The sequence below is a fragment of the Caenorhabditis elegans genome, chromosome III (assembly GCF_000002985.6).
Source record: "Caenorhabditis elegans chromosome III".
Lineage (NCBI taxonomy): Eukaryota > Metazoa > Nematoda > Chromadorea > Rhabditida > Rhabditidae > Caenorhabditis > Caenorhabditis elegans.
Genome location: NC_003281.10, coordinates 13,426,241 through 13,439,702, shown reverse-complemented (window position 1 = coordinate 13,439,702; position 13,462 = coordinate 13,426,241). Strand labels below are relative to the sequence as shown.

The window sequence follows — 13,462 nt, the reverse complement described above, 5'->3', positions numbered from 1 at the left end:
AAAGTATTTTTCAAATTTTTATATCTCTGGAAATTATTGCAACAAAAAATTATTCAAATTTAAATTTTCGCCAAAAACTACATATGTATTGTTTTTTCTTCCACGGCCACTAGGCCACCGATATTTTTTCGTCATTTTCCATTTCCAGCTTAATTTCCAGGCTTATATCACATAAAAATGGGCCAAGAACGTCTCGACAATGCAAATCCAACACTTTTCGACTCAAAACCACGTCATCGACCTGTTACTGGCACTGAAAGGTTGGTTTTTGGAGGGTTTTAACGCAAAAATCAAGTTTTAATCGTTAAAAGTTTACTTTGAATTCAAAAAGAGCATATTTTCACGGTTAAGTTTTTATATAAATAAAGTACAGAATTTTTAAAAAATTCCGCAAAAAAACAGCGAATTAATAAATTGAAAATTCGAATTTTCAGCCATTTTTCGTATTTTTTCAAATGAAAATTTATAGTTTGAAACGTAATTACTTCGATTATTAAATTGAAAACACAGAAAAATCAAGAAAAACGCTTTTTACCTGTTATTTAAACGAAAAACATAATAAATTTAACAAAAACACGATAAAATACGAAAAATCGCATGAAATCCAAACATTTAAATAAAAAATTCCAGTAAAATGGAAGAGGAGATGAATTTTTGACACTTTGAAGCTCCAGAACATCTGTGTCAAAAGTGTCGGTTTTTAGATTTTCGAAAAAATAAAATCGAAAAACGAAAATTTTCCGTTTTTTGATTTTTAGATTTTTCGATTTTCCAATATTTCGAATTTTTTTTCGATTTTTCTAAAATTAGCTAAAAATTCTGATAATTGTTCTTCTGTTTAGAAGACGTTTTTATTTAAACAAAATTAAATTTAAAAAAAAAAAGAATTTTCTGCTGAGTTTTTTTTAAGTTTTTGATTTTCCTTGAAAAAATAGAAAACATCGAAAAATGAATTTTTTGTGTTGTTTCGCTTGTAAAAATTGGCTCTCAATTCCACTACATTATTTTTAATTCAAAAAATATGATTCCAGAGATGAAAGCGTCGAAGATCCAATCGATTCGTGGGAGATTTTCGATCTGATCAGAGATATCAACGATCCAGAGCATCCATATACTCTCGAGCAGTTAAATGTGGTTCAAGAGGAGCTTATCAAAGTGTTTATCGACGAAGAAGAGACCTTTGTGAAGGTAACTTTAATTTTAAAATAACTTTAAAATTTTTTACAATTTTTTACAAAACATTTCCAAGAAGCTTCCAATCTTTGAACAGAAATTCTACAGCATTGATTGGAAAAAAGTGAAAAAAATGCGCTTGAAAAAATATTAAAAATTGGTCTCAGCAATGCAGGGCTCTCCTGATATATTTAATCAAAATATACTGATTTAATTGATAAAAAAAGTTGATTTATCTTGCTTTTATTTAAATTGGAACAATTGATTTTTCCAAATATCAGACAATTCTTGAGCGTTTCCCAATTGTTCCAACTGAAATAAACTTTTTTCAGGTAAAACAAATATTTTTTTTCTACCTTCTATCACTAAATTTTAATGAAAAATATTGCGAGAAAATTATTGATTGGTAATTTAAAATTAATTTTTTTTTAAATTTGAAAAAAAATTTCAGGTGAATTTCACACCAACCATTCCACACTGCAGTATGGCAACACTAATCGGTTTGGCGATTCGAGTGAAACTTTTGAGATCTTTGCATCCGAAAGTTAAAGTTAGCGTTTCAATCACTCCAGGATCACATTCTACGGAAGAATCAATTAACAGGCAGTTGGCCGACAAGGTAAGTTTTTAATTTTTGATGAAAATAGTAAAATCTATATAATTTAAAAACCATTTATTTTTGCAAAAAAATCGAAAAAAAACTCTAAAATTGACTTTTCTGCTGAAAAACGCCTGTAAAATTGGCAAAAAACTGTTTCGAACTATAGTAATATGTAAAATGAGGAAAAATCAATAGTAAATAACGACTTTAAAAATTTTTAAAAACTATGTAATTAGCTTTTTTTTTTGCTAGAAAATGTCTAAAAAATTTGAAAAAAAAGTTTAAATCATAATTTGCCAAAAAACGTAATTTCAAAACTCGGGCATTAATTTGCGCAAAAATTTAAAAAAATCACTAAAACTTTAAAATTCGCCAAAATTCGATAATTCAACATTTCTTCTTAATATTTTATGCTGAAAACCGTCTGAAAACATTAATTTGAATTTTTTGATTGCAAAATGGCAAAAAAATCATTTTAAAAATTATTTAATTTTTTTAATGGTTTATTTGGAGATTTCGGTCTATTTTTATACTTTGCATTTTTTATTTTCGAAATTTTTTGAAATTAAATTTTAAAGTATAGAAAATAAGACCGAAGTTTCCGAATAAACCAATAAAAAAATTCAAAAAAAATTTAAAACATTGTATTTTTTAGTTTAGAAGCAAGCCCCTCAAAAAGTTAATTTTTAAAACATAAATTCAAAATGTCTCATTTAGGAACGAGTAGCTGCTGCAATGGAAAATCAAGGACTAATGCACGCTGTTAACGAATGCCTCAGAGTTCCAGAATAACCAAAAAAAGATCCAGATTAAAGTTTTTGTGATATTAAAAGTTGCCTATCTATCAGGTTTCGAATAAAAACGTGTTTAAAATTATTTAGTTTTTTTGTCGAAATTTTCATTTTCATAGGTTAGATTTAAAAATCACCAGAAAAGTATCTAGATTCAGGGAATTTATTTTTTTGTTGAAAAATTAGTGATTAAGAATTCGAAAAAAAATGTTCAAAAGTGTCAGGATGTTCTCAACGAAAAAATCACAAGGAAATTTGCACAAGTGAGTTTTCTTCCCCCATCAAATATAAATTTATTTTTCAAATTTAAATTTCAGATATATTCAACGGCAATCAACAGACGAATTTGCGGTTAAAGCTCGTGAGCACAATTACCGAGCACGGAGCGCCTTCAAATTAATCGAAATTAATGAGAAATTCAAATTTCTGAAACCGGAGAGTACTGTAATCGATATTGGATGTGCACCTGGCTCATGGCTTCAAGTAGTTGTGCAGAAGTGTCCAAATGGATATGCATCGGGTGTAGATTTACAAGTAAGTTATTAAAATTAGTTTTAGAAAAAAAAACGTTGTGCCCCCAAAAGTTGGGTCTCGTTAGGTATTTGACTGCAAAATCGGAAATAAAAAAAGTTTTTTCTTGTTTTTTGCCGATTTCGCTAGTTTTCAAGAATTTTAAGTAGTTTGTTTAAAAGTGAATAATTTTTTTTTCATTTGTCACCCATTTTGGCTTACAATTATTAAAATAAAAGAACAAATACACGACGGAAAATGCTTGAAAAGTAATTTAAAATTTTTGAATTTCCGGTTTCGCCGCCAAATACCTAACGAGACCCACGTTCCGGGGGCGGAGCTTTTTCATCTTGCATTGGAGCGCGATTGCATTTCAATTTCAAAATGCAAATTATTACAGAATGTTCTCCCAATCCGCGGTGCCGACATCTTATCACTCTCCGATATTACCGATCCAGCAGTGAAACTGAAAATTCGAGAAAAACTAGCACATCGGCAAGTGGATGTTGTTCTAAGTGATATGGCACCAAATCCGACTGGAGATAACGCTACGGATCACTTGAGGCTTATCGAGCTGTGCCGATCCGTTTTTCGATTATTTTCAGTGGAAAATGAAATTGAATTAGTGAAGAATGGAGTTTACTTGTGCAAGGTTCGCTGAAATTAATAATAATTCTTCTTGACTATAATTTTTTTTTTCCAGATTTGGGATGGAAGTGCACGTGCCGAGTTCGTCCGTGAACTTTCCGATCGATTCTCAACTGTCAAAACGGTCAAACCTACAGCATGTCGTGACAATAGTGCAGAGCTCTATTTATTTTGTAGAAATTTCAAAAAATAAATGTGATTTTTTGTTTGCAAATCTATTATTCTTGTGAATTTTTATTGGATTTCGCGGAATTCCATATATATTTGTTTTTAAATTTCTTCTATTATAGTTGAATAATTATTTTTTAGTTCGAAAATGCCGTGGAGAACTGCACTGAAAGTGGCTCTTGCCGCTGGAGAAGCAGTCGCAAAAGCGCTCACAAGAGCCGTAAGAGATGAGATCAAACGTGAGTTTTTTGCAGATAAACCAATCGAAAATTGTCGAAAATTATCGAAAGTTGTCGAAAGTTGTCCAAAATTGTCGCAAGTTGTCGAAAATTATTCAAAAAATATAAATTAACATTTTTTCAGAAACCCAACAAGCTGCTGCTCGTCACGCCGCCTCCACTGGACAATCTGCAAGTGAAACAAGAGAAAATGCGAATTCTAATGCAAAATTGGGTATCTCATTAGAGGTAAGTTGTAGAAAACTCAAAGCTCTTCAAATTAATGATTAAAAATAAAAATTTCCAGGAATCCTTGCAAATTCTGAACGTGAAAACTCCATTGAATCGAGAAGAAGTCGAAAAACACTACGAACACTTGTTCAATATCAACGATAAATCGAAAGGAGGAACTTTGTATTTGCAGAGCAAAGTGAGAAAGTCTATTGAATTATAATTTAACCTGTATTCATTCCAGGTATTCCGTGCAAAAGAGCGGATAGACGAAGAGTTTGGACGAATTGAACTGAAAGAAGAAAAGAAAAAAGAGGAAAATGCCAAAACTGAGTAGAAACATTCTTATTACTTTTCTTGTTCACCGGTAAAACTTTCTGAAAAATCAGACCTTTTCTCAATTTTTGTTCATAGTAGAATTTTTCGTTTTCGTTTCTAGGATTCCTTGTTGTAGAGTTTTTTCTGTTTTTCCCGTGTTTTCTTTTAATAAATATCGATGTTTGATATGCGTTTATTTTTATTAATTTGGTCAATAATCTTTCCAATATTATATTTTGAAAATTTGGTCTTTTCGAAAATCGAGGTGTAAAAGCTTTCCACCGCTAAATGAGAACGCATGGATTTAAAAAAATTTAAATAATTATTTCGACATAAAAAATCATTTAAAAATAACTGAAAACATAACAAAAACTAAGAAAAATGTCTTAAAACGTTAGATATTATGATTCTGCCGCTTTTTTTTTTACCTAACGAGACCCAATTTTTGGTGGTGGAGCGTTTTCATGTGCCGTTGGAGCGGGATTGCATTTCAATTTCAAAATTTATTTTTTGCATCCTTTATCCTTATCCAAATCTCAGAGATAAATGGCTCCAACATTGGCAGAAGCCGAAAAGTTCCTGAGAAATTCGAAGATTGACAAAATTGTGCTGGAGAAACTGGCGGAGATCTTGGTCACAACGATGGATGGTAAGAAAAATCAGAAAATTTAACGTTGAATTTGATTGCTTCTAAATTATTTGTTTATTTTCATTTTTTGTAATTAATAATTATTACAGATTGGAACCTAATTGCCGATCAGAAAGTGGCCGAATCAGTTTGGGTGGTCTTGACGGAAGCTGGCAGAAGTGGCAATCTCAGCGAAAATCTTGGAGATGGTGACGTGGCGAAGCAACTTAAAAGTGTTTTTGAGGTAATTTTGAAACTTCGAAACGTGAAAGTCTATAAAAAAATAACAGCATTACGCAGTTGCAAGGTTAAAAAACACTGGAATCGGTCTCGACACGACCGAAACTTCGCAACTACCGTACCACCAGTATTTCGCTATTTTAACCTCATTTTTAATAGTTTCAAAATCTGTAACGCTAAGACTTCGAATTTTTTTTTGAAAATATCAAACGCAGAAACCCCCTAAAACATTGCGAATAACATGTGGGTACGGTAGCTGTAAAGTTTTGGTCGCGTTGAAACCTGCAACTGGGAATTAATTAAATACTTGCCAAAACCAAAAGGCTAAATACTGTAATAATTGTTTTTTATTCAGAAAATCCGTCTTCGCCTCCAAGCCCAGCTCGGAACAATTCAATGGAAAAACGATGAACTAGTAGATTATGACGTCACGATATCCAAAAACAATAAGTCTTCTCTGCACGCGGACCACACATTTCAACGAGTAGTACTGACACTTAAAGTGATTCCAGCTGGAAAAATGGATGTTGAGGCTCTTGTCGTTGACTTTGATGAGGCCCAACTCAACGATTTTATCTGGAAGCTTCTAGAGGCAAAAGCAATGATGGATAGGATTCAGAAACGAGTCGAAAGTCGATGATGATTGGCGCCTTTTCTCCCCTACTTCTCAATTTTATTTTATTATATGATCATGAAAATTGTATTGTAAATAAATGTAAATATGCCAGAAGGTAAATATTTCCGAGAAGAATTTTTTATTAACAAATGTTTGAATGAATGATTCAAACTCTGAGCTCCGCAGAGCTGGATTGACTGGTGACTGGACGAACTTGATGAAGGCGAACATCTGGAGTCTTTGCACGCATTGCATCGAGCATTTGCTTTCGTTCTTTTGCATCACGACTCTTAAGCTGAACTGGAAGGGTCTCACAGCGATCCACGTCGATTTGAACGTAGATTTTGTCGTCCTGAAATTCAAAAATCGAAAATAATTATTAATTGATTTTAAAATCTATCCCAATACCTTCACATAATTCTGCAATATAGCCAATGAGCAGAAGGACTGAGATCCAAAAGCAGCATTACGTTCACCACGTGGACGAGCCAAGAACTTCTCATTGGCTTTCAGTTTTCGAGGATCAATGACATAAGTGATGTTTACACGATCTTCGGGACGCGGGTTCTGTAATATTTTCTCGAATTGTATAGAGCCTAAACTGATTACCTGATCCAACAGAGATATCTTGATTGCTCGATGAAATGGCCATTCGAGTGTTGGATCGAACTCTCCTTTGAGCAACAACACGTACAAGGAGATTGACTTTCCAGCGCCTAAATGTGTTACTTTTTTAACCGAGTGGTTAATTAGTTCTTACTTGATCCATCACCGAAAAGACATGCACAAGCCATCATCTTATAACCAAATCGATGAGACATGAAGGGCACCGAGAAAATGGTCGTGTCGGCTCCGGACTGTAAATTTAGAATTCTGTCTGGCACGGCAGGGGTACTGTAGGAGTACTATACCAGTTTCTTGTTTACTCTCAATAATATGACTGCCATGGCACGCCAACCCATTTTCAACTTCTTCTTAGAAAAGTCACGAAAAGCGCATTTTAATGAATATTATCTATTTATCTAGAATGCGTGTTACACATCATATTTGACGCGCAAAATATCTCGTAGCGAAAACTACAGTAATTCTTTAAATGACTACTGTGGCGCTTGTGTCAATTTATTACGGAACCTTGAGATCATGAGAATGCCTACTTTTCTGGCGGCAAATATCTCGTAGCGAAGGGACCTCCGTCTCTCTTCGCCACATGCTCTCTCGCCGCCGCGGCCTGCCAATATTTTCGCGCCAGTAAATAGGCATTCTCATGATCTCATGATCCCGTAATATAAATTTAAAAATTATAAATTAATTTACGGTGTTAAGAAGAAACATTTTACCGATTAATAAATAATTTCTGTAAATCGACACAAGTGCTACAGTAGTCTATTAAAGAATTTCTGTACGAGATGTTTGGCGCGTCAAATAAGTTGCGCGGTACACATATCCAGAATTATGTGTTCCAGTAATAGCTCGTTTAACTAAGCGCGAATGAGTCATAATGCTGATCTATAAGCTGTAGAAATTTCAAATTCCTTGATTATTCTTCAGTTCAATCTCCTACCTTCGCCTCATTAGTTCTTTGTTGAAGCTTATCGATTTTCCATATCAGTTGAGGACCGAACATCTCGGTGCATGTCTCAGCCTGAAAATTTTCAATTGTGTATTTAAACTATTGGCCGAAAAATCTCAAACTTACAGCTGATAAAATCCTGGTCTGACGATCATTGAAGGATCCCATATCCCTCTCCATCAACTCATAGGTTCCCTGAAAGTAAATGGCTTCACCCCCGTTTTAGTTTGTTAAAAACCTTCAAATCCGTAATTTCGTCACAGAGGTACATCAAATGTCGAACTGGTTCGTCGCTCAGATGTTGTTGAATTGACTCTTTTCCTCCTGAAAATGAAAAAAAAAACTACTTTCTAATCAATAAATCAGTAAATTATAGATCACCTGCAAACGTGCATCCATATGGTACAAATGGGCACACGTTGTCAACATTTGGACAGCTGGGACAATGAGCTTCGATCTGGAAATTGAAAATCATTAATTGCCTTTAGAAACTCGGATTACTGTACCTCGAGACGTGGGCGGTCGGTGAGACCGCACTGGAATGGGCAGCTGATGATAACTTGAGGACAGGTCTGAAAACTTTACAATTTTGAAATATTTTGTTTTAACTGGAAACCTTTGGATGCCTCTCACGGTCACTATCTCGGATGGTCTTGTTACAAAATGAGCAGACAGCTCGATTCAGTTCACACTTCGCTCGATGTTTCTCCAAATCGTTCTTTGCGAATTGTCGTCCACACTTTTCGCATTTCAACGATGATTTGAATGTACACTCCGATAAATGATCATGAAGTGTTCCAAGTTGTCCGTCCCAGGGACAACCCGAAGACTCAAAAGTGCAAACGACTGGAAGAGCCAAAATCTGAAAGTAGAGCAATTGATTAAAACGGTTCTCCCAAAAATTCGAATCGATGACGTCATAGACTCACTTGCTTCTGCTTTGCCCGATCATGTTGACACAGCTCCGGTTGGATGATCGTTTGGCATGCCGCGCATCCTGGAGTTCTGAAAAACACCCGGCATGCTAAAAAAAAGTAGACTTATGGTATGATTGGTATTACTGTTGGCATAATTACCATAGATAACGAAATAACCATCAATGTCGGAAAACTTTTGGGTTACTGTTACTATAGTAGTGCTTTTGTAGAATTTGTATTTTATTTTCAAAATTCTGAGGAAAACACAAGTTTAATTCAAGGTTATTGTAATATGATTACGGTAAAAGTAAAAAAATGTGTTTTAAGATTACCGATTTTCATTCTCAAAGCATTGACGGCAATAGTGATGATCACAGTTCAGCTTGATCGGATCGCGAAGTGCTTGCTCACATATTGGACAAGTACAGTCCGCTGGTAATCCACCTTTGAACATTACCGATTGAGAAGTCATGTTGCTGATAGGGAGAGTACAAAGAGTGTATTCTGCCGAATAACTGAAAATTCCGAGAGTATTGGAGGCGGCTCGAGGAGCCCGGTAACCTATGGATACATCCACGTCGGCCGCCCAAATTTTTATTGGAATCATCCGCATTTCTATGGAATTCAGAAATTGCTATAGAGATTTCCATGGATACCATTAGATTCCGGTGCGCGCATTTTTTGGTAAGGATGTGCACGTAAGAGCAAATATTTTTGTGTAGGATTGAAAATGGAAATTGGATTTGTAATATGGAAATTCTACAGGAAAGCAAATACAACAAGAACAGGGATAAAATGGTGGGAAAGATGGGATTTAAAACTACTGTTGCTTTCTTAAAATTCAGTTTCCGCGTTTATTACAAAATACCTATTGCCATTTGGTTACTGTAGTGGTACGCTAGAGGTGCTGTATGAGAGTTTTGAAAAATATTTGAATTGAGAGATATTTTTAAAAAAAAGTAAGATGAACTAAAGCTGTGATACTACGTACACCAGGTAGAGCATTTTTTGGAACATAATTGAATAATACATCAATCGTTTCAAGGTAGACTCATAAATTTTTATTAGATCAGATGGAAATTTCAGAGTCCAAAACTCCCGGGATAAAAGATTTTCTTGATCCTTTTAAGCTTATTATGTATGTACTTAAAACGTGTCAGTTTCAAACCAATAAATTTCCGTTCTGCTACCAGCTTTTCCTTTGCCTCCATTCACTTCCTTATCCAGTTTGTTACACTTTCTATTCATATCACTTTTCTCTTTTTCTTTTCACATAAAGTCTCACTTCATCTTTTTAATAACACCTTTGCAGTATCATTTATCGATCATTTGGTTTTAAAAGGCGTTTAGTTTCAGAACCATGGTATCTATCCATAATTCATTCATCTTATTGATGTTAATGATATCAATTTGTTTTTGTGAGGTATGTTTGAAACGGCACGTTTTACGTCTGGGCAGGACGAACATCCTCATGTTTGAAAATATTTTTTTGGATTTTTAATTTCGGATTTTTTGTGGCTGCACTCTTGGTTATAATTATCGTAGAATGCGTTTTTATTCTCTAATGTGGGAGTATCTTCAGTGAATAATTTTTCTAATTATTTATAATCCACCATGTTAAGTTAGTGTATTTTTTTTTAATTTTCAAAAACATTTTTAAAAATTAGGCGTTTTGATAAATTTCGAGCATCGCTTTACATCGTTAGGTAATCAAACATAATTATAAAAAGCGACTTCCAAAGTTATTACAGGTGACAAGTTGTAAAATTTCTGCACTTTTTGAATGCATACAAAAATGCTTAAAAATTATTTGGACAGTTTAGCCCACCTTTAAACTTTAAATAAGTTTTCTGTTTAATATTATTAATTCCACATAACTCCAGAAATGCCTGACCAATGAAGAATGCGATTTGAAATGGCCAGACGCAATATGTGTTCGTGGAAGATGCCGTTGTTCTGAGAATACAATTCGAAAGAAAAGTGCATCAAGAGAATGGGTTTGTTTGGCAACTAATGATGCAAGTGAGTTAGAAAATTATTCTTTAATTTTGAGTAGATTTTCTGATTTCCTTACTCTGGCAACTAGTTTGCGAACTAGCAGAGCAAATATTTCCGTTTATTTAGAGTTTTTAATTTTATATTCAAAATAAACTCGCAACTAGAAAAATTTTATAGCAAAATCGCTAGTCTAATGTTACCTTATCCTCACTTCTATCCATCATTTATTCTTGCCTTTTATACATCGATATTTGTGTTTTTGCTTCTTCTCCAATGTAGCCATTATTTTCTTCTCATCTCTTTTTTATTTTTGTTTCGTTTTATTTATGTAATTTATTTATGTAACCACTTGTGATGGTTTGTATCTATTAATGTGTGTTCTTTTTTTTCTCTACCTCACGATATCTTACTATCGTAATAAATTAAATTAAATTAAATTAAATTAGTAGCCAATATATACCAGTTTCATATAGTCCATCAACTATATATAATATCTTCAGCCGGCAACTCGGGTCCTCCATTGACATGTCCAACTCCGGAAGGAGCTGGATACCAAGTAATGTACCGAAAAGATGGAGAACCGGTGAAATGTTCGAGTAAAAAGAAGCCAGATACGTGTCCAGAAGGATTTGAATGTATTCAGGGATTATCAATTCTTGGAGCATTGGATGGAGTTTGTTGTCCTGATAGAGGTATATATTCCCTTTTTGATCATGGTAGGCACACTTTCTGCCTTTCACGCGGGCCTGCCTATGTTTTCACATAGTATCCCGTGGTTGGTGTGTGCACAGTATTTATTTCAATAAATTAGAGCAAGGCTCGTGTGCGTAGGCCGCCTTGTAGGCAGGAAATATTATGAAAATTTAGATGCTTTCCGTTAAAAATACGGCAGACGGTCTCGACACGACAAATTTTTATTAATTTAAATTGGGTAAGGTTTGCGCCTTCAAGGGGTACTGTAAAATTTCACAAATTTAACAAATCATCAGAAAATCGATGAAAAGTCCGCAACAGCAGAAGTTTGGAACTACAGTACTCCTTAAAGGCGCACATCTTTTCGCATTTAACAAAAGTTTGTCGTGTCGAGACCATATTTTTATCGCAAAAATCTCAGAATTTTTTAAAATCAAAATTTCAGCCAAAACATGCGTCCACCCAATATTCGATCATCCGGATGATGGATATCTGTCTAGATGGGGATTCGATGGTGAACAATGTATTGAATTCAAATGGAATCCCGAAAGGCCGTCATCGGCAAACAATTTCAAAACTCGCGCACATTGTGAGGATTACTGTATCGGTTCGATAAATGGAATTACTAATTATCATCAGTCCAACTTTCATCTTTTCTGAGGTTTTTGGTTCCACACTTTAATTTATTTTTCTCATAATTTTTACATCGATTTTTTCAACCAATAGACGTGCATAATTAGAAACCAAAGAAATCACATTGAGAGAGGGCGTATTTCAGAAAATAAATAAGAGATTATGGAAATTAGGCTCTGGAATCGCTGGCGACTCTATCGAATTCGGCTTCCTTCTCATTGAAATCGATAACCCATGGATGATTTGGATGCTCATGCTTCAGCTGAGAGATGAAACGTTCGACGACCTGAAAAATATTCAGTTTAATATTGTTAAATTTTTGGAATCATTAAAAAATAACTTTAAATTTTTGAATTTCTTAAAAAAAATTGAGTTTAAACATTTTTTAAATTGGGAAAATTACACTTTTTTCAGGTTTTAAAGTGAAGGAAACTAACATCGTCATCTTTTTCGTTGAGCTGGGCGGAAACGATTGAGTTGATGAGCACATCAGCATCTTTGTTATCTCTTTCCAGAGCACTCTGAAAATATAAAATTATTAATTAACTTAAATTTCTATTCTCTCACCTCCAAAAGCTCCTCTGCAGCAGCATAGTCTTGAGTCAAAATACTAACAACAGCTTGATGCATCTCCAAATCAGTAGTTCTTCCGTATTTATCAGACATTTCGCTGTAAATGTAAAGAGCATCTTTTACTTTTCCAGATGCACCGAACGAGGTGACGAGAGCATTTGCGAGTTGAGAAAGAGTAGCGTCCTCGTCGATTTGATTCATTTTCTTCACTTCACCAATTGCAAGCTTCCGCTTGTTCATTTTAATGAGAATAAACACCTTGGAGGCACGAGCCTCGAGACCTTCGAAACGGGAAACTGCACGGAATGCGTCTTGGGAGAGCTGAAATTCATTCTTGGTAATTTTAAAATAACATTAAATGTATAAATATCTCACATCAGCTTCATTGAGAATAGTAGCGGCAAGAACAGCTGCGATTTCTGATTTAATGTTTCTTGAGGCAACTTCTTCTTGAACTTCAGCCAGAATCTTCTTCTTGGCAGCTGGATTGTTGCGGAATTCGGCGTACCTGCGAACAGCAGCTAAATCAGCAGACTTCGTGGCGGCTGGGATCTTAAAATAAATAAAAGAGTTCAGGCTTGCTCATTAATCAATAACTACCTCTTTCAATGGAATAAAAGCTTGTCCTTGTGCAATATACGATCTGTACAAATAAACATCCTTCTCCTGCTTTTCCTCTTCGTTTTTCGATGAGAACTTCTGAAATATTAAAATAAACCAGGAAATCGAAGGAAACAAGATTTCTCACCAAAGCCTCTCCAATACAAGACTGATAACTTCCGAGAAAGAAATAATTGCGAATCGAGAACAACTTGTCAGCCATTTTTTGAAATCTCTATTGAAAAAGGGGAGATATTTAGAATCGAGAATAAAAGCTCGATTAAATCGGTGAAAAATTCACCACGTCACTTCAAAATATTTGCGGACAAAACACCA

The 13,462-nt window shown here is 34.4% G+C and overlaps 7 protein-coding genes across 7 annotated transcripts; 5 read left to right on the top strand and 2 right to left on the bottom strand.

The window, feature by feature from the left end:
- Positions 1 to 158: 158 nt before the first annotated feature.
- ciao-2B (MIP18 family protein F45G2.10) lies at positions 159 to 2,649 on the top strand. The gene is made up of 4 exons (NM_067376.6): positions 159 to 260; positions 1,032 to 1,188; positions 1,625 to 1,792; positions 2,492 to 2,649. The coding sequence occupies exons 1-4, from the start codon at positions 178 to 180 to the stop codon at positions 2,564 to 2,566; spliced, it is 483 nt and encodes a 160-aa protein (NP_499777.1). The 5' UTR covers positions 159 to 177; the 3' UTR covers positions 2,567 to 2,649.
- Positions 2,650 to 2,759: 110 nt separating this feature from the next.
- Positions 2,760 to 3,932, top strand: F45G2.9 (rRNA methyltransferase 2, mitochondrial). Its single transcript, NM_067375.5, has 4 exons — positions 2,760 to 2,828; positions 2,883 to 3,099; positions 3,476 to 3,727; positions 3,779 to 3,932. Exons 1-4 carry the CDS (start codon positions 2,791 to 2,793, stop codon positions 3,914 to 3,916), a joined length of 645 nt encoding a protein of 214 aa, NP_499776.1. The 5' UTR covers positions 2,760 to 2,790; the 3' UTR covers positions 3,917 to 3,932.
- A 100-nt stretch (positions 3,933 to 4,032) lies between these two features.
- F45G2.8 (Mitochondrial import inner membrane translocase subunit tim-16) lies at positions 4,033 to 4,842 on the top strand. Its single transcript, NM_067374.6, has 4 exons — positions 4,033 to 4,130; positions 4,255 to 4,358; positions 4,417 to 4,539; positions 4,585 to 4,842. Exons 1-4 carry the CDS (start codon positions 4,040 to 4,042, stop codon positions 4,675 to 4,677), a joined length of 411 nt encoding a protein of 136 aa, NP_499775.1. The 5' UTR covers positions 4,033 to 4,039; the 3' UTR covers positions 4,678 to 4,842.
- A 356-nt stretch (positions 4,843 to 5,198) lies between these two features.
- Positions 5,199 to 6,256, top strand: F45G2.7 (COMM domain-containing protein). Its single transcript, NM_001392231.1, has 3 exons — positions 5,199 to 5,307; positions 5,397 to 5,530; positions 5,882 to 6,256. The coding sequence occupies exons 1-3, from the start codon at positions 5,205 to 5,207 to the stop codon at positions 6,164 to 6,166; spliced, it is 522 nt and encodes a 173-aa protein (NP_001379239.1). The 5' UTR covers positions 5,199 to 5,204; the 3' UTR covers positions 6,167 to 6,256.
- Positions 6,257 to 6,264: 8 nt separating this feature from the next.
- Positions 6,265 to 9,241, bottom strand: trf-1 (TNF Receptor Associated Factor (TRAF) homolog). The gene is made up of 12 exons (NM_067372.5): positions 8,962 to 9,241; positions 8,642 to 8,717; positions 8,329 to 8,574; positions 8,219 to 8,284; positions 8,094 to 8,169; positions 7,951 to 8,036; positions 7,839 to 7,907; positions 7,704 to 7,784; positions 6,903 to 6,999; positions 6,752 to 6,858; positions 6,551 to 6,709; positions 6,265 to 6,494 (listed from the first exon to the last, which is right to left on the bottom strand). The coding sequence occupies exons 1-12, from the start codon at positions 9,099 to 9,101 to the stop codon at positions 6,309 to 6,311; spliced, it is 1,389 nt and encodes a 462-aa protein (NP_499773.2). The 5' UTR covers positions 9,102 to 9,241; the 3' UTR covers positions 6,265 to 6,308.
- A 693-nt stretch (positions 9,242 to 9,934) lies between these two features.
- Positions 9,935 to 12,063, top strand: bli-5 (Kunitz-type protein bli-5). Its single transcript, NM_067371.3, has 4 exons — positions 9,935 to 10,052; positions 10,513 to 10,651; positions 11,128 to 11,319; positions 11,766 to 12,063. Exons 1-4 carry the CDS (start codon positions 9,990 to 9,992, stop codon positions 11,978 to 11,980), a joined length of 609 nt encoding a protein of 202 aa, NP_499772.1. The 5' UTR covers positions 9,935 to 9,989; the 3' UTR covers positions 11,981 to 12,063.
- cope-1 (Coatomer subunit epsilon) lies at positions 11,982 to 13,439 on the bottom strand. Its single transcript, NM_067370.7, has 6 exons — positions 13,275 to 13,439; positions 13,127 to 13,225; positions 12,902 to 13,078; positions 12,521 to 12,847; positions 12,391 to 12,474; positions 11,982 to 12,239 (listed from the first exon to the last, which is right to left on the bottom strand). Exons 1-6 carry the CDS (start codon positions 13,347 to 13,349, stop codon positions 12,123 to 12,125), a joined length of 879 nt encoding a protein of 292 aa, NP_499771.1. The 5' UTR covers positions 13,350 to 13,439; the 3' UTR covers positions 11,982 to 12,122.
- Between the last annotated feature and the right edge of the window lie 23 nt (positions 13,440 to 13,462).